We start from the raw sequence: 23,181 nt of genomic DNA, 5'->3' as shown, positions 1-23,181 counted from the left end.
TTTTTTTTCGTCAGAAAGCTCCCACAGGGGCGGGGGCGGGGGTTCAGGCAGCTGGACGTGGAAGGCTCGCCGGCCGGCAGCGGAACCACTTTACTGGGGCCTCCACACCGCGGACGCAGCGTCCAGAGCCCGGCCAGGCTGTCCCCAGCAAGGCCCCAGGGGCTCTCCTCAACATGGCCGCCGCCGCGAGGCGGGGCCGCCCGCCGTCCCGCCCCCGCCCCAGTGTCGATTGGGTGAGACGACTGGGTAGTGAACGGCGATTGGACCACACGAGACGCGAGCTGGGCGGGACCGGAAAGTGGTCTCAGCCCGGGGGTTCGGAGGGTCAGGGCTCGGCGTAGGTCCCTGGGGATGTGGAGAGCTGGCAGCATGTCGGCGGAGCTGGGAATCGGGTTCGCACTGCGGGCAGTGAACGAGCGCGTGCAGCAGGCGGTGGCACGGAGGCCGCGGGTGAGGAAGGAGACAGCGTGGGGACGGTGGGCGGCTGCTTTGAGGGGGGACACCTGCGTGGGAATGGGTCGTCACGGTGACGCAGAGGGGGCTCCCGGCGGGGCGGGAGCCGTCCTGCCGCCTTGGCTTCCGCGCGGCTTGCAGAGCCCCCAAAAGGCTAGGGAAGGGTTTCCTCCGCGACCTTGCGATGAGTCTGCCGGGTTTTCTGGAGGTTGGCTCACTTGGAGCAGAAGGTGTCCACTGCCCGAGAAAATGACCAGCCCCCCGACATCGCGACCATTGCCCATCCCACCTCGTGTAGGGGTCAACAGCCTTAGCGGACGGGAGCAGCGCCAGTCCTGTGCCCAGAGGGTGCAAGAGAAGACGTCTACTATAAGAGCACCCAAAGGAGGCCAGGTCGCCAGAGATCACCTGTGTGGCAGCGTCTCACAGCTAGTAGTTGCTCAGTAATTGTCGGCTCCACTTGTAGGTGAGAGAGAAGGTGAATTGGCCAGACTCTGGAGACACCAGAGCTGCACTAGGACGTTTGGGGCGGGAGGGAGCTAACATCCAATCCCAAGCAGTTTAAAGGGAGACTCCCCCCCCCCTTATATTCTGTCTCCTCTTGGAATTTAATAAGATCAAGGGTCGATATTTGCTCCCCTCCTTGTAAGTTTAAGCTGAATGGTGTGGAGTGAGACACAACTGAACAGAAAGGGCAAAGTTTCTCTGATCAAGCATTTATGGTGTCGGAATTCAGAATGCTGTCCTGGAGACAGAAGAGGTAGATTAGTGTAGTCTTTCCTTGGCTACAAATTAGATGTTACCTTGATCTAAGTCACTTAACTACTCTGGCTCGGAGTTTCCTCATCTGCCATAGGCAAGGAAATAAGCTCTGATTGCTTTAAGCTCACTGCTGGCGTTGATGTTCTATGATTCTCAGTGATTCTCCCTAATAAATGTCATTCTGGAAGGTTCTCCCAGCATAACTCCTCGGGCGGGTGAGCTGCCAGTTCACTTTTCTCTCTGGAAATCATCAATTCATCAACAGAATCATAGGAGTTATGACATAGTCTCGTAAGAGGCTGCTAAATGCATCCCTCAGAAGGAAGAGGAGACTTCTTGCTAATAGACCTGAGTCTTCAGGGCCTTTGAAAATACAGTGATTCTCATAAAATTAGCCATCACAATCATATTCGAAAAAAAGCATTCAAGGTTTCTTCGATGTCATGTTCAGAGACATGAGGTTATGTCTGTTTTAAGCCTGTTCAGTTATGGGTCTTTCTAAGCAGCAAAGTAATCCACATGAATGGGGGACCCACTGTGCCTGACATGACGTGTCCCTCATTCATTTCTACTGAATCACTCTGAGTGTATCATTGCTGCCCTCTCAGAAAAATGAGTCTCTGCTTGGTTTTATACACAGGCAATGAAAAAGATCTTTGGGGGAGAAAAAGAAAAAAGGAAATACAGTGATTCTGTAAAAATTGCAGAGGGTGATGGGGTACATGAAAACTGAGCTGTATGAGGGTAGGTGGATCTCTTGTTGCCTTTGTATAGATTTGGTTGCGGCAGAATGCAGGGAAGCCCTGCGTTTTATGTGATGGCCGTAACAGGGGGGTCATATGGGCCTAATCCTGAGTCCAGAGTTTTTGGTGTTCCTGCCTCAGTCCTGCTACTGGTTCTCGATTGGATTGCATGGAAAATTACATAGCTACCCCACAAAGGCCACTTTTGAAAGTGGGGGGGCAATATTAATGAATATACTAGGATCAGAATGAGTTTCCAAAACTAAACTTTGGAATTTCAGAAGCCAGAAGGAGCATCCGCTCTAGTCAGAGGGTAATGCCTTCCTTTAATGAAGTGATTCTTAAACCGCCAACCTTGGTATGCAAGAGCATCTTCTGGAGAGTTTGTTTACGAGGCAGATTCTCAGACTCTAGCCCCAGAGATTCAGATTCAGTAGGTCTGGAGTGGTACCCAGATGATGCTGATGCAGTTGGTCAAAGACCACAGTTTAAGGAAATACTGCTTTTACTTACCTTCCCAGTTCTCCTGAGAGAGACTAGATATTCAAGTAGCTCACACAGGGCGCCGGAATGGCTCAGTAGGTTAAGTGTCTGCCTTCGGCCCAGGTCATGATCCCAGGGTCCCAGGTTCGAGCCCCACAGCCGGCTCCCTGCTCAGCAGAGAGTCTGCTTCTCCCTCTTCCTCTGCCCCTCCCCCTGCTTGTGCTCTCTCTGTCTCTCTTTCAAATGAATAAATAAAATCTTTAAAAAAAATAACGTAGCTAACGCACTAGATTTGGATGCCATACATTTGAATGACATCCGATCAACATTATTTGGTACTGGTCTCCCTCCAGTATTGGAATAATGGAGCTTACCCAATGTCAGGTTAAGACCTATGCCGATTGATTCGATGGGATCTATCTTATAGAACTTATTGGGATAATATTCCTAAACATTCACTCATTTGGCTCTTTCCTCTTGGCAGGATCTCCCAGCCATCCAGCCCCGGCTAGTAGCAGTCAGCAAAACCAAACCTGCAGACATGGTGATGGAAGCCTACAGTCACGGCCAGCGCACTTTCGGGGAGAACTATGTAAGAGGCCTTTTCCAGTCTGCCTTTGAAAGAGTCATGATTGCCAGACTTCTGACTCATTCTGTTTTTACCCTTTAGGTTCAAGAGCTGCTAGAAAAAGCATCAAATCCTAAAGTAAGTGGATATCTGAACTCTTGAGTTTGTATCTAATCTTGGCCCTTCAGCTGAAAGTTAGACTCATTTTGGCGGTTGAGTTTTACAGGAGGATCAACTTGCGGTAGAAATGTCTACACTCACCTTGAGCTCCAAATATTTCTCAGCTACATTTTCTTCCTTTATTAAAACTAAGACTATAGTTTTCTCCTTTGCAGCTTTTTGGATGTGGTAATTTAGGAGCCTGCTATAATCCTGGGTCCTTTTGAGATTTGAAAGCTTGAATCAGTTCATCTTTTTTTGGTTTGTGTTTTAAGTAAGCTCCACATTCAATGTGTGGCTTGAACTCATGACCCTGAGATCGAGAGTCACGTGCTCTGCCGACTGAGCCAGCCAGGTGCTTCATAATCAGTTCATCTTTAATGGATGATATCTAAAAGATGGAGGGAGCTGATGGGAACAAGGAAGAGAAACAGAGTAGAAACCTTAGGTCTTTCTCTAAGTATCCTTAGCCTGGCTGAAGATGGTGATAATGGTTTGTTGCATAGACATGAAAAGACAGAAGGGAGTGTGTAAGGTGTCTGGGCCAACAAGGCCTTCATAAATTCTAAGTCAAACATGGTTACCTTTTTCTCTTCAGATTCTGTCTTCATGTCCTGAGATCAAATGGCACTTCATTGGCCACCTACAGAAACAAAACGTCAACAAATTGATAGGTAAGATAAAATTCTAAATATGATGACAAAAATCTGTCATTATATTACTTACACTACTTTCTGTGGAAAAGGGAATAGCTTTTAGAATGGTCCTAGTTCACCATTTGTGTTTTGGAGTATTTTGGGAAAAGAAATCTTAATTCTTAGTATAAGGAAAAAGCGTCATACGCAGAACAGAATGAATTCACTGTTGACTGGGTTGTTTATACTTGGAAACCTACCCTACTTGGAAATGTTAGGTATTATTTGGAGGTCTTTCAAATAAATTATAAGGAATTGTAGCCCACAAAATTTTTCACTTGACAAGGAAGACGTTTTTGTCCTTTCTCCTTTAAATGTAAAGCTATAGGGGTTCCTTGGTGGTTCAGTTGGTTGGGCGTCTGTCTTCAGCTCAGGTCGTGATCCTGGGATCGAGCCCCACATCGGCCTCCTTGCTCAGCAGGGAGCCTGCTTCTCCCTCCGCTTGCTACTCCCCCTACTTGTGCTGTCTCTCTCTGTGTCAAATAAATGAATGAAATCTTAAAAAAAAAAAAAAAAGCTCTGTAAATAAAATACAATAAAATATAATAAAACAAATACAGTACATAATGATAAAATACAATATACAGTAAAATACAGTAAAGTAAATTAAGAATTAACTACATAAGGATTTAACCATCTGCTAATGACATGTGGAGGTCTGTTTGAGGAACTGAATACATATTCCTCTCAACATGTCAAAATTAAGATAACCTTTATTTTTTTAGGCAGCTTTATTGAAGTATAATTGACCTACAGTAAATTGTATATATTTAAAGTGCACGATTTGCTTCGTTTCAACATATGATTGTACCTGTGACAGCATCACAGCAGTCAAGATAGTAAACACGTCTGTCACCTCAAAAAGTTTCCTCTTGCCCTTTGTAACTCCTTCCTCCCGTTACTCCCCCATCCCTCCTGCCGCACTCTTATTTTTTTTAAGATTTTATTCATTTATTCATTTATTCATTCAGAGATAGCGAGCATGAGCAGAGGGGAGGGGCAGAGGGAGAAGCAGACTCCCCACTGAGCAGGGAGCCTGATTTGGGACTTGATCCCAGGACCCCGGGATCATGATTTGAGCCGAAAGCAGACACTTACCCGACTGAGCCACCCAGGTGCCCCCCTCCTTCAGCACTACATACCTGCTTTCTGTCACTGTAGATTAGTTTACTTGTTAAGAGTTTTCCATAAGTGGAATCATGAAGTAGGTACTTTTTTGGTCTGACTTCTTCCACTGAGCATAATTATTTTAAGGTTCATCACGTTGATTTGTGCATCAGTAGTTCACTCCTTTTTGTTTAACCATTCACCTGTTGATGGCCATTTAGGTTGCTTCTAACTTGGGGTTATGACAAATAAAATGGTTATGGAGGTGAGGGGGAAAATTGTTAAGAACATCTTTGTAGGAATTATTTTTTTAAGATTTTTATTTATTTATTTGAGAGAGAGAGAGCATGTGAGCGGTGGGGAGTGGGGGGGAGGGAAAATCATACTCCATGCTGAGCCCGATGTGGGACTCGATCTCACAACCCTGAGATCATGACCTGAGCTGAAATCAAGAGGTAGATGCTTAACGGACTGAACCACCCAGGCACCCCTGGACTTTTTCTTACCTCTTGGAATAAATACCTAGGAGTAGAGTGGCTGAATCACATGATAAATATATGTTTAACTTTTTTTTAAATTCTGATAAAATACACATAACATAAAATTTATCATCTTAACTATTTTTAAGTATACAGTTCAGTGGCATCAAGTACATCCACATTGTTTGCAACTGTTACTACTATCCATCCTCTAGAATTCTTTTCCTTTCTCAAAACTGAAACCCTCTACCCATCATGTATGTTTAACTTTTGAAGAAACTGCCAAACTGTCTTCCAAAGTGGTTGTGCCATTGTACATTCCCACCAGCAATGTATATTCATTTTCTATCCTGCCACTTTGTTAAACTCATGCTAGTAGTTCTACTTATTCTAGTAGCTTCTTAGTACTTTTTTAAGTTCTGCTTATTCTAGTAGGGTTTTTTTGTTTTTTTGTTTTTTTGGTTTTTTTTGCAGATTCCATATAATTTTCTACATAGACAATTATGTTACCTATGAACACAGACAATTTCCAGTCCGGATGCCAGACGCCTTTTATTTCTTTTTCTTGCCTTATTATACTAGCTCATACCTCTAATACAGTAATGAATAGAAATGCTACGAGTGTACATGCATGTTTTTCTTGATGTTCTTTATCAGAAGGAGGAATTACCCTTCTAATCCTAGCTTTCTGAGAGGCTTTATCAAGAATCAGTGTTGGATTTTGTCAAATGCCTTTAGTGCATCCATTGAAATGATCCTACAGTTTTTTCTTTTTCAGTTTATTAACATGTTGAATTACGTTTATTGATTTTTCAAATGTTAAACCAGCCCTACATTCCTAGGAATAAGCTCACTTGGTCAGGCAGTATTGTCCTTTTACTGTAATGTTGCATTCGATTTGTTAAGTTTTGCTTAGAATGTTTGCATCTACATTCATAAGGGACATTGGGCTGTCGTTTTCTTGTGATATCTTTTTTTAGGTTTGATAACAGAATAATGCTGACCTCATAGAATGAACTGGAAAGTATTCCCACCTCTTCAGTCTTTTGAAAGAGTTTTTGTGGAATTGGTATGGTCCCTTCTTTAACTGCTTAGTAGAGTTCACCAGTGAGGCCTGGAGTTTCTTTGTAGGAAGGTTTTTAACTATAGTTTCAATTTTGTTAATAGACTAGTCACATAATCTGTTTTTTCTTGGGTGAGCTTTGTTTACGTTTTTCGAGGAGTTTGCCCATTTCATCTAAAGTAATGAATTTATGAGCATTCCGTTGTTTGTAATATCTCGTTACTATCCTTTTAATATCTGTAGAATCAGTAGTGATCTGAACTCATTCCTGATGTTGGTAATTTGTGTCTTCTCTTTTTTTTTCCTAATCCATCTGGCTGGCGGTTTATCAAGTTTATCAGTCTTCTTAGAGAACTACTTTTAGTTTCATTCATTTTTCTCTGCTGTTCTATTAGTATAATATGTTATATAAACACAAATAATGATGTATTGTGGGATTTGTAACATATGAAAAAGTAAAATGCATTGAAACAATAACATACAAAATGGAAAGTAAGAAACAGAAGTACACTATTATAAGGTTCTTAAACTTTATATGAAGTGGTATGACACCATTGTAAGGTAGACTGTATATAAGTTCAACTTTAAAGCAACCAATAAGGGTGCCCATACAACTTGATCTCAGGGTCATGAGTTCAAGCCTCACATTGGGCTTACTTAAAAAAATAAAATAAAGCACAATAAAATAACACAGTAGAGAGTTCTAGCTAGCAAGTCAGCAAAGGAGATAAAGTGGAGTAATAAAAAATATGTGAAATGGGGGCGCCTGGGTGGCGCAGCCGTTAAGCGTCTGCCTTCAGCTCAGGGCGTGATCCCGGCGTTCTGGGATCGAGCCCCACATCAGGCTCCTCCGCTAGGAGCCTGCTTCTTCCTCTCCCACTCCCCCTGCTTGTGTTCCCTCTCTCGCTGGCTGTCTCTCTCTGTCAAATAAATAAATAAAATCTTTAAAAAAAATAAATATGTGAAATGGTATCTCATTGTGGTTTGATTTGCATTTCCCTAACGGCAAATGAAGTTGAGCCATTTTTCATGTGTCTGTTGGCCATTTGTACATCTTCTTTGGAGAAATGTCTATTCAAATCCTTTGTGTGTTTTTTAATTGGATCTTTTTATTATTGAGTTGTAAAAGTTCTTTATATATATCCTAGGCACCAGTCCTTTATGCCGTATATGATTTGCAAATATTTCTCCCATTCCATAGGTTGTCTTTTCACTGTCTTTATGGTATCATTTGTAGCCCAGAAATCTTTCATTTTAATGTACTCCAGTCTATCTCTTTTTTCTTTTGTGGCATGTGCTTTTGGTACTATAGCTAAGAAATCCAAGGTCACAAAGTTGTTTGTTTGTTTTTTGAGTAATCTCTGTGCCCAGTGTGGGGCTTGAACTCACAACCCTGAGATCGAGAGTCTGATGCTCTACCAACTGAGCCAGCCAGGTGCCCCCAGGGTCACAACGATTTGCTCCTGTTTTCTTCTAAGCGTTTTATAGTGCTAGCTCTCACCTTTGGGTCTTTTTGAGTTGATTTTTATGTATAGCCTAAGGAAGAGGGAGGTGCAACTTCATTCTTTTCCATTGAACTTTTTTGCATCTTCGCCTTTATTTTTGAGAGAGATTTTTGCAGACTATAGAACTCTAGCTTGACAGTTTTTTGTTCAGTACTTTAAAGATGTTGCTCCACTGTCTTTACTTCCATTGTTTCCAATGAGAAATATAATGTCGCCCTTATCTTTGTTCCTCTGTATGTAATGTTTGTTTTTTTCCTTTAGCAGCTGACAAGATTTTCTCATTATCACTGGCTTTGAGCAATTTGATTATGATATGCCTTGGTGTGATTTTTTTTTCACATTTCTTGTGCTTGGGGTTCATTGAGCCTCTTGGATCTGGGGTTTACAGTTCTAATCGAGTTTAGAAATTTTTCAACTATTGTTTCTTCACATATATTTTCTGCCTCCCTCTTTCCCTTCTCTGACTCCAGTTACCTATTAGTCTGCTTGAGGTGATTCCACAGCCCACTCTTGCTCTTTTAATTTTTATGATTTTTTTTTCCCTCTCTGCATTTCATCTTGGATAATTTCTTCAAGGTAACTAAGCCTTTCTTTAGCGTTGTCTAATTTGCCATTAATCCCATCAGAGGATTTTTCATCTCCTCCATTGTAGCTTTCACACTAGAAGTTCAATTTGTCTTTTTTTATATCTTCCATGTCTCTCTATATTTTTTAATATATGGCACACAGTTATAGTACCTGTTTTAATGTGCTATCTACAGATTCTGTCATCTTTGATAGTCTGGAGCAGTTTCAACAGATTGATTTAACCCCTCATGTATCATATTTTCCTGCTTCTTTGAGTGCCTGATTTTTTTTTTTTAATAGCCGAACATTGTAAATTTTCTTGTTGGGAGCTGGTCATTTTCATATTCCTATAAATATTTTTGAGCTTCGTTGGAACACAGTTAAGTTAGTTGGGAACAGTCTGATCTTTTTAGGTCTTGCTTTTAAGATTAGTCGGAGTGACTAGAGCAGAGCTCAGTCCAGGGTTAATTATTCCCCATTACTGAGACAAGGCCCTCTGTGTACTCGACCCAGTGCCCCATGAATCCTGAGCGTTCCAGCCTGTCTGGTGGGAATAGGCACTGTTCCATGCCCTCTGTGAACATCAGGCACTGTTTCTTCTAATCTTTTCAAACAGTTCTGTCCTCAGCCAAGGCTGATTTCCTCACACGCACGTGCTGATCTGTACCCAGCTGAGTTCTGGAGGGGGGCCCTTCACAACTCACCAGTGATCGCTCTGTGTGCAGCTCTTTCCTCTCCCGAATTCTGTCCTGGGAACTCTAGTTGCTTAGTCTTTCCAGGTTCTCAGTTCATGTCCTCGACTCGGGTCTACGCTCTTCCTATGTTCCCCTTTCCCTTGCCACATTCTAGAAACTCTCCAGGCAGTAAGCTGGGGCAGTTGTAGGGCTCACTTCATTTGTTTCTCATCCCTCAGAGATCACGATCTTTCACTGCGGGATACCCAGTTCTTGTAAACATTCGTTTCATGTATTTGTCCATTTGGATGTTCAGGTGGGAGGGTGAGTCTGATGCCTGTACTTCATCTTGCTGGGAAGCAGGTCTGTTATATTATTTTTTAAAGCTATTTCATATTAGGTGTGGGGGAAGTAGGGAGCCTATTTCTACTTAATAAATGGCAGCAAGACAATCAGCTTTTTATTGGAGAAATAATTAAATTAGACTCCCTTCCTCACGGTGTAAATTCCAGCGAGATTAAAATCTTAACTTGAAAATCAAAGCTATGAGGTATTAGAAGAAAATATAGGAAAAAAATTTTTTTTTTCAGGCTGGTGAAAGGCCTTTCTAAATAAAACATAAAATCTGGAAACCATAAAAGAAACAATTAGCATATTTGCTTATACAAAAATGAAAGCTTTCTATATGTCAAAGCAAAAGGGAAGCACAGATTGGTAGTAAAATAATATTGTTTTAAAAGGGGAAGGGGTTAATGTCCATAATGCATAAAGAACCATATGTATATATTTTTTAATGTATAAGGCAAACATAGGGAAAAACTAACAACAGGTCATTTATAAGGATAAAATATACGAAAGACCAATAATCAAATGAAAAACGCTTACCCTCAATAAGAGAAATGGAAAATACAACAATAAATTCTACTTTTCACTGATCAGGTTTACAAAAAATAAAGTCTGCTAATGTCCAGTGTCTTGAGAGCATGAGTAAATGAGCACTCCGCATTTTGCCAGGAAGATCCTAAAATGGTAGGGGTTTTTTGGATTTCTAGTATCTAACACAGTTTTAATTGTACTTCCTCCCTAACTAGTAATTTCAGTTCTTGGAACTCATGTGTCATATAGCAACTTGTGTAAGTGCACAAAGGTCTGCTTCTAAGCTTTGGTTTTGTAGTAAAAAAGAAACAATGTGTATTAATAAGAACAATGTTAAGTAAATTGTGATCATCTGTTCTGTGGAATGTTGCAGTTGTTAAAAGTAGTGGATTTATGGTACTGATGTAAAAAAAAACTCCAACATGTATTGCTAACTGGAAGCAAGCAAGCCGTAAAACATTTACTATGACCCAGGGTGCCTGGCTGGCTGTCAGTGGAGCATGCGACTCTTGATCTCAGGGTTAAAAGTTCAAGCCCCACATTGGGTGTAGAGATTACTTAAAAATAAAATCTTTAGGGGGAAAAAACATTTAGTATGATCCAATTTGTAATTTCTTTCAAAAAATAACAGAAAATTATACATCTGGGCGGGGGTGTGTGTGTGTGTGTGTGTGTTTTTGATTGGCTAGAAATACACTAAAGTAGATCTGGAAGAATCTTCATCCCAACGGTAATAGTGGTAGTTTCTAGAGTAAGAGGCTTTGAGTTTTTACTGCATGTGCTTATATATTGCCTTTTTTTTTTTTTTTTTTTACATCAAGCATGTCTACTTTTGGTCTCTTTTTAAGTACATATTTTTGACTTTTTTTTTTTTTGAAAAAAATTTTTTTAAAGATTTTTTTATTTATTTATTCGACAGAGAGAGACAGCCAGTGAGAGAGGGAACACAAGCAGGGGGAGTGGGAGAGGAAGAAGCAGGCTCATAGAGGAAGAGCCTGATGTGGGGTTCGATCCCATAACGCCGGGATCACGCCCTGAGCCGAAGGCAGACGCTTAACCGCTGTGCCACCCAGGCGCCCCGACTTTTTTTTTTTTAATTAACAATGTATTATTTGTTTCAGGAGTACAGGTCTGTGATTCATCAGTCTTATACAATTCACAGCGCTCACCATAGCACATACCCTCCATAATGTCCATCACCCAGCCACCCCATCCCTCATCCCTCCCACCCCCTCTATTCCAGCAACCCTCAGTTTGTTTTCCTGAGATTAAGAGTCTGTTAAGGTTTATCTCCCTCTTTGGTTTTGTCTGTTTCATTTTTTCCTCTCTTTTTCTATGATCCTCTGCCTTGTTTCTCAAATTCCACATATTAGTGAGATCATATGATAATTGTCTTTCTCTGATTGACTTATTTCGTTTAGCATAATACCCTCTAGTTCCATCCACACCGTTGCAAATGGCAATTCAGATCGTTACATTTGTATCTTTGGGGTAAATACCCACTAGTGCAATTGCTCGGTTGTAGGATATCTCTATTTTCAACTTTTTGAGGAACCTCCATGCTGTTTCCAGAGTGGCTGCACCAGCTTGCCTTCCCACCAATAGTGTAGGAAGGTTCCCGTTTCTGCGCATACTCGCCAATATCTGTCGTTTCCTGACTTGTTAATTTTAGCCATTCTGACTGGTATGAGGTGGTATCTCTTTGTGGCTTTGATTTGTATTTCCCTGATGCCGAGTGATGTGGAACACTTTTTCATGTGTCTGTTGGCCGTTTGGATGTCTTTGCAGAAATGTCTGTTCATGTCTTCTGCCCATTTTTTGATTGGATTATTTGTTCTTTGGGTGTTGAGTTTGGTAAGTTCTTTATAGATTTTGGATACTAGCCCTTTATCTGATATGTCATTTGCAAATATCTTCTCCCATTCTGTTGGTTGTCTTTTGGTTTTGTTGACTGTTCCCTTTGCTATGCAAAAGCTTTTTATCTTGATGAAGTCCCAATAGTTCATTTTTGCCCTTGCTTCCCTTGCCTTTGGCAATGTGTCTAGGAAGAAGTTGCTGTAAATACATATTTTTTAAAGTGAAATAGCCTGAGCTCAAATTCAGCATTAAGAATATGGAGTCATGGGACACCTGGGTGGCTCAGTTGGTTAAGCATCTGCCTTCAGCTCAGGTTCTGATCTCAAGGTACTGGGATGAAGCCCCATGTTGGGCACTCTGCTCAGCAGGGAGTCTGTTTCTCCCTCTCCCCTCCCCCTCCCCACCAACTCTCTCTCTCAAATAAATAAAATCTTTTTTTAAAAAATGGAGTCTGCCATCATTTAAAGCACAGCTATAGTATTTGTTAGTTTTGTTACTTGATTAAATGATCCTTTCTGAGCCTCAGCTTCCCCATCTGTAAGGTGAAGGTAATAATAGTGCTTCATGAACCATGGTAGAGATTAAAAAGCAGTAACGCATTTACACTGGTTAGCAAATCGCCTGTTTGACTAGAGCAAGCTGCTGGTGTTGCTGCTTCTGTCTTCGTTGTTATGTGTCTAAGGTAAGAGGGATGGTGATACTTCATGTCACATGCATCTTTGGAAAAGGAGATGGTTTCAATGACCTCAGCATCTCCCTTAGCTGTCATTCTGACATCCTTGTTGAATCAGAGCACCCCCATCCCACAGTTTAAGAACATGGCGTTATCATGCCAGGGAAGTACTTTGGCCTCCGTAGTTATCCTTACTTTATTGTCATCTTGACCCAGTTCTCGCAGTGTGAGCCGAGATGCAGTCCCATCGAGCCTGCTCTTGGGAATCTGCACAGTTGCCAGCCCTCTCAAATGCGTGTGCCGCCTGATTGCAGTAGGTCAGTTTCCCTGATTGGTCCTTTCAAATGATGAGATAGCAGCGGGCCGACATTCAGACTGACATCTAGTAAAACCGTCACGTAAGTCTGAGCAGGACTGAGACTCCGCTGGGAAATAGTTCTTCCATCCGCCAAGTCAGAAAGATTGGTTGTATGTTGCTTACTGCGGTAGGTTGAGTGAAGAATTACCCTGCCTCTTTGTCGTTACAGCTGTTCCCAATCTGTTCATGCTGGAAACAGTGGATTCTGTGAAGTTGGCAGACAAAGTGAACAGTTCGTGGCAGAAAAAAGGTTCTCCTGAAAGGTTAAAGGTTATGGTCCAAGTTAACACCAGTGGAGAGGAGAGTAAGTGACCGGACCTGAATTGTAGATTTTTCTTCCCTAGGATGGTTGACGGTCAGGAAGAATGGCAGTCCTAAGTAACGGATAGCTAAGGTTCTAGAATGAAATCACAGGTCTTTATGTAAGCTGTTTTCCGTACAATCTAGATGGCACAGTGACATCTAAGCCAGCCCATGTATAATTCTTTCATACATTGTGGTTTGTTAATTCTTAATTTTTTGGTGGCCCAGAATAGGACGAGTTGGGAAGGAGACTGTAATTTTGATCTGAAAATTCCTAAAAGTCCATCACTCCTGAAAGAGATGGCATAGTTACATGTATAACATTCAGGTGTTAAAAAAAATTACTCAGTGTTACATTGGGAGAGAATAGAAGAAAGTGAGCACCAGGTAATGAATATCTTTAAGGGGCTTGGGGTAACATTGTAACCTAGTGAACGGGGCAGGAGCTTTGAAATCAGACCTTGGGTTGGAGCCCCCACACTTTCCAGCATTGTAACCTCGGGCAAGTCACCTAACCTCTCTGTACCTCAGTTTCCTCAGCACACAGTGATAATCATAATGGTGCCTACGTCAGGGGACGTTGTGAGCACTGAAAGTGGTCATGTGGCAGAGCTGTTGGCAGAGAACCGAACCCCACACATCTTGCTTGTTAGCGCTTGATAAGCAGAAGTGTTCACAGACCAGTCATTGCTTACGACCAGCAGAGCCCCAGTAGTCACCAAACCGGAACATGAATTAACACAGTGCAGGCTGTTTTCCAGATAGGTCCTCAGGCCAGGCGTCCTGGGTTTAAATCCCAGCTGCGTAGTTTCCAGTCGTGTGACCTTGGACAAGGTACTGAGCCTCAGTTTCCTCATTTCTAGAGTGGAGAGAGTAAGAGTACTTACTGCATGGTTAGCGTATTAAGTGAAAAGCTCTTAGCACTTGGCATGTGCCTGACACGTAAGTGTTCTATGAATTGTAACTATTATTACTTCTGCCCGCGCCTAGATTATAGATTACGTTATCAACGTAGGTACATCTGAAATTGGCTCCGGGGCAAGTCTATGACATCATTTCTTGATGATTAGCTATAATTTGCTGTAACTAAAGATGAAAGTGAACATTCACGGCATCTCCATTTGATAAACGAGAGAGAGGGATTATCCGTATTCCTTGTAACTGCAGAACAAGTAACCATTCGCTGCAGAGTCCTTCTCCAGTTGTTAATTAGCAAGTTCCCGTAAATTCTGCAGATACAGAGTGAAAACGGTGATATACACTTTATTTTAAAATGTTTACAGTTCTAATAAATCGATGAAATTATAGAAATACCAGAGCTAGGAAAAGAATTCTCCAGTGAATCTGGCATTTTGGCAATGTGAGTCTTCTTGGTGTCCTAGGAAGAGCAGTGTTTTTTTCCTCTTCCCTCTGCTCTAACTGTTCTCAGCTCAGATCACTGAGATTCGGACAATTATTACTCCATTCCTGACCAGAGGGAAGCAACATAGACAAAGACCTCAAAAATAAGGTTACTCTTTGGGACTTGAGGATATGTTTTTGGTTTTGTTTTTTTCAAGAAGTCCGCTAGACCGAAAGTCACCTCCTTTGTTATAAGGAAGGGGTGAAAATGAAGCCTTCCGCTGGCTACTTCAAACACGTTGGTCCAGGTATCTTCTGTTCCTTTTTGTGAAGGTAAACACGGCCTTCTACCTTCCGAGACAGTAGCCGTGGTGGAACACATAAATACCAAGTGCCTCAGCCTGGAATTCGTGGGGCTCATGACCATAGGAAGCTTCGGCCATGATCTTAGTCAAGGACCAAATCCGGACTTCCAGGTACTGGGGGCCAAGGATGGGGGGATGGCTCGTGCGCCAAGGAAGCGTCCTAGCAAAATGCTGTTGCAGGACTGGCCGTCATAACAAACTTCAGAGACATCCCAGATATTACCTGTCGGAAAGGAGAAAATAGGTTTCCAAAACCCCACAGACCTTTCTCAACCCTACATGAACGTGGCTAAAACACAGTCTTCAGAGAAAACGAGTTCTTTCCTTCCTTTTCCAGTGGCTGATCAGTTTTTTTTAAAGTAAGAGCATTTGCCGAAAAAAACTGGGTAACTTCTGAAAATTGTGACAGGCCTTGAAACCACGAGGAATCAATAACCTTTGGCAGAGATGTTCAGATTCCGCCGCTTTCAGGCATCCTTAGAGAAGGCAGGGATAAAATAAATGCCACTCTTGTCTTCCTGTCAGGTGTTGCTGTCCCTCCGAGAGGAGCTGTGTGCGAAGCTGAACGTCCCCACTGAGCAGGTGGAGCTGAGCATGGGCATGTCCGCGGACTTCCAGCACGCGGTGAGTGTCCTCCTAGGGGCCCTTACCCGCCTCCAGGGGAGGATCCTAAAGGCCACAGCAGGAAGCGGTTTTTGCCAGAGAAACCTTTGAAAACGCCTCATCGTAGTAGGGGAGCTCCAAAGAGCAGTGGCTCTCAACCAACCGTTCCAGCATCCCTCACCCCCTTCTTTTTTGAAATTAAATGTATAGAAACTAGAGCTTGACACATAACTTTTTTAAACTCCATATAATTGGGGCGCCTGGGTGGCTCAGTCATTAAGCGTCTGCCTTCGGCTCAGGGCGTGATCCCAGAGTCCTGGGATCGAGCCCCACATCAGGCTCCTCCGCTGGGAGCCTGCTTCTTCCTCTCCCACTCCACCTGCTGTGTTCCCTCTCTCACTGGCTGTCTCTCTCTCTGTCGAATAAATAAATAAAATCTTTAAAAAACATAAAATAAAATAAACTCCATATAATTCCCTAAGCGGATTCTGAAGAACTAAGAAGCAGCGCCTGGCTGGCCCAGTCCGTAGAGCACGCGACTCTTGATCTCGGGGCCGTGAGGTCAAGCCCCATGGGGCGTGTAGAGATTACTTACAAAAAAAGAAATTAAACTATAATTTTTTTAAGTTTATTTATTATGTATGCTTTTCCGGAATAGTAAATAACTTGATAAAGGGCTAAAAATCAAAGTTTAAACTTCACTCTGCATCCAGTAGTTGCATTCTTGGAAAATCAAAACAGTACAAAAATACTTTGTGTTGATAAGTACGACAGAATTCGATCCTGTGCTCAAACAATCAGGAGGAGGGTTCGGGTTAGTTTTCTTTCTTTCTTTTTTTTTTTTAATAAAGATTTTATATATTTATTTGTCAGAGAGAGAGAGCACAAGCGGCGGGGGCGGCAGGCAGGGGGAGATGCAGTCTCCCCGCTGAGCAGGGAGCCCGATGTGGGGCTCGATCCCAGGACCCCGGGATCATGATGTGAGCTGAAGGCAGACGCTTCACTGACTGAGCCCCCCAGGTGGCCCAGGAGGAGGTTTTCCCATCTACGTAATCATGGAGCATCCGGAAGGGCTGTGGGCTGTGAGACCTCTCCACTGTGCCACCGCATCTCAGTCGCACAGTGTGACCTCTCACATCCCCGGCCCCAAATAAACGGCCGTCGTCTCCCCTCGTCACGGTGACAGCCAAGGAAGTGCTTCCTGATTTCTCACGCACGCCCTAGAAGTAGGATCACCCCAAGGTTCCCCACTGCCCCGTAGCCCTCTGCAGCTGCCGCGTCATCGTTCTTCGTAGCGGCCGCTCGAGAGCCACAGCGACAGGCACGGCTTCGGTGCTGGCTGCCTTCTTTTAAACTCGGGCCCCGGGACTTTCTCTTCTTTCCCACAGATCGAAGTAGGATCTACGAATGTCCGAGTAGGAAGCACCATTTTTGGAGAGCGAGATTACTCCAAGACACCCGCCCCGGACAAGTCGGCAGCAGAGCTAAAGGCGCCGGTGGGGGTGGCGCAGGCACCCTGAGGCCGGCCCAGCCGGGAAGGCGAGCTCTGCACTCACCCGGATTTCCGTCTTGACAGTCCCAGCGTTGCGGCACCGCCGTGCGCTCCTCGGGACCTGCAGAGAGCACACCGATGACGACGTGCGTCGGCGGAAACCATCTGTACTTAGTACCTGACCTGAGAAGTTCACTTCAGGTAGCAGCTTTGGGTTGGATTTGAGAAATCCAGACATTTCTGCAGAACAGATATCAAGTCAGTAGCCGGGAACCGAGTTCAGTTTCGAATCCTGCCCAGGAGTAGCAACCAACCCGTGAATGCCTTCCCCAGGTGAAAACGTGGCCACTGGTGCCTCCGATCACCGAAGTGAGAGGGATTCACATTTGTCATCCCCGTGCATAGGAAATTCTCTTCGTACAAACCCCTGGTGAGTAACTGTCTTGGCTGCTCTGGAGCAGAGTGACTGCTGCCCCCAGTTTCCACCCCACGCAGTAAATATGTCTCTCTGCTGGAATGGCAGAACAGGTGACTTCCGGAACGGGCTCACGGTAGTGCTCCAAACCCAAGGCCTTGCTCATGAGAGTTTCTGGCATTGGCCACCTTGTGGGGTTGACCCTGAAAATGACAGAGGGAACAAATGGGTTTGGGCCTTTCTAACATCCTCCTGAAGAGACAGGGCTTTGAGCTTTTCCCCCTGGGCTCTCCAGTGAGGAGAATTCAATTCTGTGATTTCTTATGAAAGACCAGTGACTCTCATCACTTCCTAGAAATTCCTTCAAAGCCAGTTCAGGCTCACAGTTTCAACAAGGCCTGGCTTTGAGGTTCCCGCCCCTGCAGAGCATTTTCCAGGCACATGTGTACCATCCCCTCCCCTACCCTCCCCTCCGCTCCCCTGCTATACAGATAAGCCAGAAATTTGCAACTTCTTGGTTGTTAATAAAGTGGCAGATCTTTAAAAACCAGAAAGCACAATTCTCAGATATTCATAACAGATGACTTCTGTCTGCCTTGTTGATTTTCTGGATATTTTTTCCTTATTTATTCAAGCCCTGGTCTTTCATGAAGTAACTTTCAGAACCTGTCGCTGCTGCTGAATGTAATTTTGTAAAACTTAAAACCATTATGATTCCTATATTCTTTGAATCAGAGCTATAACATGATGTTTCAGAGCGTGTTAAATAAAAATGTGAGTTTGAATTATACCATCGGTGCCGATTACAAAGCAATTAAAAGATTTATTTTTTAAGACCTGGTGTAATGAGTGAGTGTAACAGGAGCGGGGCGTCGGAGCCAACAGGTAGCAGCTGTGCCCATCACTGGACACCGTGCCAGCCCAGCTTTAGAGGAGGACTTGCTCTGGGTCAGATGTGCAGCCAAAGCCAGGCTGTGGATGAGAGAGGAATTCTGAACCTCTAAAGGCAAGAAAATGAAATGTCTGCATTTCAGAATTAAGAAAGGAAAGAGGTTTACCTCTTGCCGCAAGAACCTCTATTTTAAGTGGCCTCTAGGTGGCGACATTGGCTAACCTGTGGGGCAAGCACTGGTACTCCACCGTCAGCAAATTTACTGGGAGGGGCCCCTCACCCGGAGTCTCACCCCTTCAGAGGGCAGGAAAGGAGGCCAAAGAGAACATGATTTTTCCAAGTGATAGGAATGACTCTTGCAAAGCCACTAGGTTCTTCCAGATATTTCGTTTCTTTGCTAACTGGACTAGGGGTCCACGGGTGGTTGTGGAACACTTTGGGAGAGGTGAACTGGTCTAAACTTTTTAATTAAGAACTCTCTGGATTGTGCCTCTAGATTGAGAACAATGAAGGAGGCAAAGCCAGGGGAGGCTGAGTCAAACCCAGATAAGGAAAGGAAACCAAAGTAAGTCTGTCCTGTACCCACAGCAGGCCAGGACCTTTGGCAGAGAAAAAAGTGAGCAAAATAGTGACTTTGATTTAGGAACACGTGACAGGCAGCAGGTCCGAATCCTCCCAGATTTTCGTCAGATCAGTGCTAGCACCCACAGCAAGTTCCCTGAGTCACAACGGCGTGCTCTTCTGGGACAGACCCAGCATGTGGCCTAGCATTCTCTGTCTGCCATCAGCAGCCCGGGCCCTTGTCTGCCTGGTGCCCACCCCAGAAGGTTCAGATGCTCAAAGGCTCCTGATAATCCCACCAGGCTTTGTCCCTGCAAACTTCCTCAGAGATTCCAACCATTGCCTCTCTTAATAACTCAACGCTCCCCCCTCCCTTTTTTAAACATTCCTGGCCCATAAAGCACCCTCCCCTATATTCTCTCATTTTGCCCTCATGAAAGTTGGCGGGATCATTTCGGCGACATGGTGCCTCCCTGTGGGGACAGGGCACGGAGTCCCAGAGAGGGTTCTGTGCTCCTTTTCTGAGGTCCCAGTGGGTTGGTGGCAGAACGAGACCTAAGCTCAAGGCTCTTCCTTCCCAGAGCCTCACTACAGCACTATCTTCTGTCGTCTCAGGCTTACAATAATTAGTAAGTGGCATATTCTTAGATTTATAGGTTTAAGTGAAGAGAAGCGTATTACCATAAGAGAAATGTATGTTTTTAGTCTATTGTAATTGTTGAGAACTGACACATCTTTAATGCAGAACAAGCTTTGAAACCGCAAGCAGTGGGGATGAGCAGAGCAGGGAGGAGAGAATTAAACCCAGCCCGAGTGGAATCAGCGTCCCCCTTCCGTCATCCTGTTTCCCTCACACACACATTCCTCCCCCAGATTCAAACTCTCCCACGGGCTGCGAGGCCCCATCATGCAGAGCTGTGCCCTTTTCCCCCTAGAGCCAGACTGGCAGACGATTCTGTTCCCCACAGCTACATGGGAGAAATGAGGTCAAATGGGACATTCTTAAAAGCCCAGACACCTCCGTCTCTCTGAAGGGAAGCGGCGCTGCGCTCTCCACCGAAGCTGCGGACAGGAAGGGCTCGCCCACCGACTCCAGGGGCTGCGATAAGGGTGGGCGTCGCCAGCGGTGCAATTGGACCCGCTTTGCTCTGGGAACTGTGACCGTCTTTACCATGAAATCAGTCGAATGCTATTACATCAGCCTCATGACTAAGGGCAAAAGAATCCAAACTGTCCACCAAGAAGCTTTACTAATCTGCCCTCTCCCCTCAAGAAGCACATAGGTAAAGAAAAGGGCTTCCTTTCCACGCAGTCGCCTCGCCGGGCATCCGCTCTGGCAGCGTGCGGCTGGGTGGCTGGTCACAGGGTTGGGGAGCCCCTAACCTTCAGCTCCTCTCCTAAAATCCCTTCAAGGGCCCAAGGGACCTCAGAGCTAACCCTCTTTTCCCTTCGAAGTCCAACATGGACGAGCTGAAATGAAAAATGCTAAGGACAAAGGGGAGGGGGCTTTTGGCACCTTTCTTGTATTTAAAAGACGTTTTCCCAGCTCGCAAAGGAGCAGAAGCCACCCCATGGGGGCCGAAGTGTCTTCTCCAAGCTGGGGCTCCGGGGGCTCCCCACACACTCCCTGCCAGCGCCTGCCACACCCGTGCCCCAGCCCAGCTCCCCTGCTCTCGGGCTCCAGACCAAAGCCTGACCCAGCTGCCAATCTCCCAAATAAAATCAATGTGTGACCTTACTCACCAGCTGTACCGAAGCAACTAGCAGAAACCAGGGCCAACTTTGAAGCCAAGAAGGGAAGATGAGAAGTTGGGAGAGAGAGAGAGAGAGAAAGAGGGGGGATAACTTGGCTGGACTTGAAAGGTGTCTTGTCTGTCTGTTCCCCATTAGGCGCAATTCTCTTGCAATCTGCAGCCTCGACATAATTCTCTTGACCAGATACTCTCCAGAGAGATAGTGTCAGAAGGAAAAACAAACAGAATAGCATCTCTGACAGCAAAGTCACTTAAAAACCTATCTGGGGGAGGGAGGGGAGAAAAGAGATGTCAGGCGGGGGAAGGCCCTGCACAGTGGGCCACGTGTGGAGACGCACTTACCCTGGGATGGGACAAGGACAAGGACAGGAGGCCGGGGAGCCCAGGCGAAGACAGCCCCAGGAAGGGAAGCTCCCAAGTCCTCCGCCCTAAAAGCCCCTTCACAGCAGAGGCGCACTTTGTCTGGCTTTCTCACCTGTGCACTCAACACCAAAACCCACCGGGCTGGCTCTTTACAGCCTGGTGGTTGCCCCAAAAGGGGTTCAGAAGGACTGTCTTGGGGAAAAAAAGTGGTGCCCTGTCCTGCCTCACCGTCCCATTGCTGACCGGCCCCCAGCAGCAGCAGAAGGCCGAGGACCTAGCTCTCCCTGCAAGCTGGCAGCCAGCTCCCCAGGCAGCAAAGACCCTTCTCCCCGAGACCCTTTGACCTGCCTTTGAGCCAAGCCTCCTGGGGTTGGGGAAAGCAGGCGCCCCGCCCCCCTTGTCTGCAGGAGCCCAGGGGTTAAGGACTAGGGAGTGGGGGACACGGGATACAGGGCGGGAGAGGGCACAGCTCTGGGCTCAAGTTTCTGGGGCAGGCGTCCTGTTAGAGGAGAAAACTTTTTTTAAAGGAAGAAAAACTAATCAGAAGAAAGAAGCAAGAGCTTTTCCCTGCCTTTCGGACTTGTTTATTACTAGGATATCTGATTTCAGCAGAGGAAGCAGGCACCGAAGCAAGGTTTTTATTGGCCGTGAGCAAGAGGAATTCAGGGTTTGCCTCTGATTTGTCTTCCCCAGAACATGCAGCTGAAGAGTGCTCGCTGCTTTCAGGGAGCAGCTCGGTGGTGGTGGTGGTGGGGGCGGCAGAACTCCCACTTTCTGCAGCATGACTAAAATCGCCTTTGGAGGATGAGGACGGAGCAAGGGGCCCCGCGTGGGAGGTGGCCTCCCAAAACATTTCGGAGAGGAGAGCAAAATAGGGGACAAAAGTTAAGAAGTTCAGAGATTGGCTCCAGGGGGGCGCGAGTGCGGCTGTGCTCACCACCCCCCTTCCCGCGAGGGGACCTGGAGGAGGGCAGGCCTGGTTTGGATGAAAGCGCAGTGTCTCTAGCTGACAGAGCCAGGCGGGCTGCAGTCGCGGGGCCGGGCCTGATGGTTTCAATGTGTGGGGAAGATGCAGCCAGGATGGNNCGAGGCAGCCCCTGCCAGCAGCTTCCCTCGGCTGGGGCGGCGGGCCTCTGGGGAGGGGATTACCAGCCCGGCCTCAGGCTCCGGAGCTGCTGCTGATGCCCCGGGGCTCCCTCCTCACACAGTCAGCCCGGCCTCCCTGCCTCCCGCTGGCTTCCAGAGAGGGATGTCTCCTCCATGCGGAAAGGGCAGGGGTGTCCCTCCATCTGGGGGCCTCTGGGGGAGCCCAGCCATCTCCCTCTCTTCCTTTTTCCCTCCCTGTATCCTCTTTCTAGCCACCTTTCCCTCTGAGCCCGCTCATGAACCTTCCCCCACAAACCACAGGGGCCAGGAAGAACCTCGGAGCTGAGATCTCAGCGTCCCCGCTTTGCTGTCCTGCTTGACCCATCAGGAGCAGGACTCTGCTGCACAGACTGCAGCCCCTCTGCCTGGGCATGCTCTCTTCCAGAGCTGGGGCTGAGAGCCACTTTCTTCCCCTGCCTGGGTGGGGGTCTCTGGGGCATGGCCCTGGGCCGTGCTGTCCACTGTCCCCAGTTGGCTCCGCTCACCTGTGAGGCTCAGGCCCACTTGGGCAGCCACTGTGCCCCTGGGAACTCTGAAGTGGGGCCCAGAGCATGGGGGAGGGTTGCGGGAGGGAGGAACAGGCTCTCGCTGTGTCAGTTCCAGGAGCCCAGGCATCAAAAGGACTTTATGCAGCCAGTTTGGGAACGCGCTTGCAGGGAGAGGAGCTGTGGCAGTAAGAGCCGATGGCCCACACTAGGGCTGGGGAGCTGCTCCAGAGGGCAGGCACGCACACGTGCACACATGCGTCCGTGCACACACACACACACACACACACACACAGCCAAAATGCGTGCTCCAAGACGAGGGCACCAATCTGTCTGGGTTTGACTCTTCACATCTGTTCCTCACCAGTCAAATCACCTTGGGCCAAAGACTTAAGCTTCTTGGTGCCTCAGTTTCCTCATCTGTAAATAGGGGGGCTAT

At 45.8% G+C, this 23,181-nt stretch overlaps 1 protein-coding gene and 1 non-coding gene across 3 annotated transcripts; one reads left to right on the top strand and one right to left on the bottom strand.

The window, feature by feature from the left end:
* Window positions 1–292: 292 nt before the first annotated feature.
* Window positions 293–18,331, top strand: PLPBP (pyridoxal phosphate binding protein). Of its 2 annotated transcripts, none has more exons than XM_008686591.2 (8): window positions 293–450; window positions 2,926–3,033; window positions 3,112–3,147; window positions 3,767–3,842; window positions 13,192–13,326; window positions 15,000–15,142; window positions 15,557–15,655; window positions 17,023–18,331. In XM_008686591.2, exons 1-8 carry the CDS (start codon window positions 352–354, stop codon window positions 17,152–17,154), a joined length of 828 nt encoding a protein of 275 aa, XP_008684813.1. In that variant the 5' UTR covers window positions 293–351; the 3' UTR covers window positions 17,155–18,331. The 2 variants fall into 2 exon arrangements, with proteins under 2 accessions (XP_008684813.1, XP_008684814.1); XM_008686592.2 differs by lacking the exon at window positions 293–450 and adding an exon at window positions 526–919.
* Window positions 7,877–7,949, bottom strand: TRNAE-CUC. Its single transcript has one exon. It is a non-coding gene; the product is annotated as a tRNA-Glu (tRNA).
* Window positions 18,332–23,181: the final 4,850 nt, after the last annotated feature.

The sequence above is a fragment of the Ursus maritimus genome, unplaced genomic scaffold (assembly GCF_017311325.1).
Source record: "Ursus maritimus isolate PB19 unplaced genomic scaffold, ASM1731132v1 scaffold_28, whole genome shotgun sequence".
NCBI lineage: Eukaryota > Metazoa > Chordata > Mammalia > Carnivora > Ursidae > Ursus > Ursus maritimus.
This window is presented reverse-complemented; position numbering and strand designations above follow the sequence as displayed.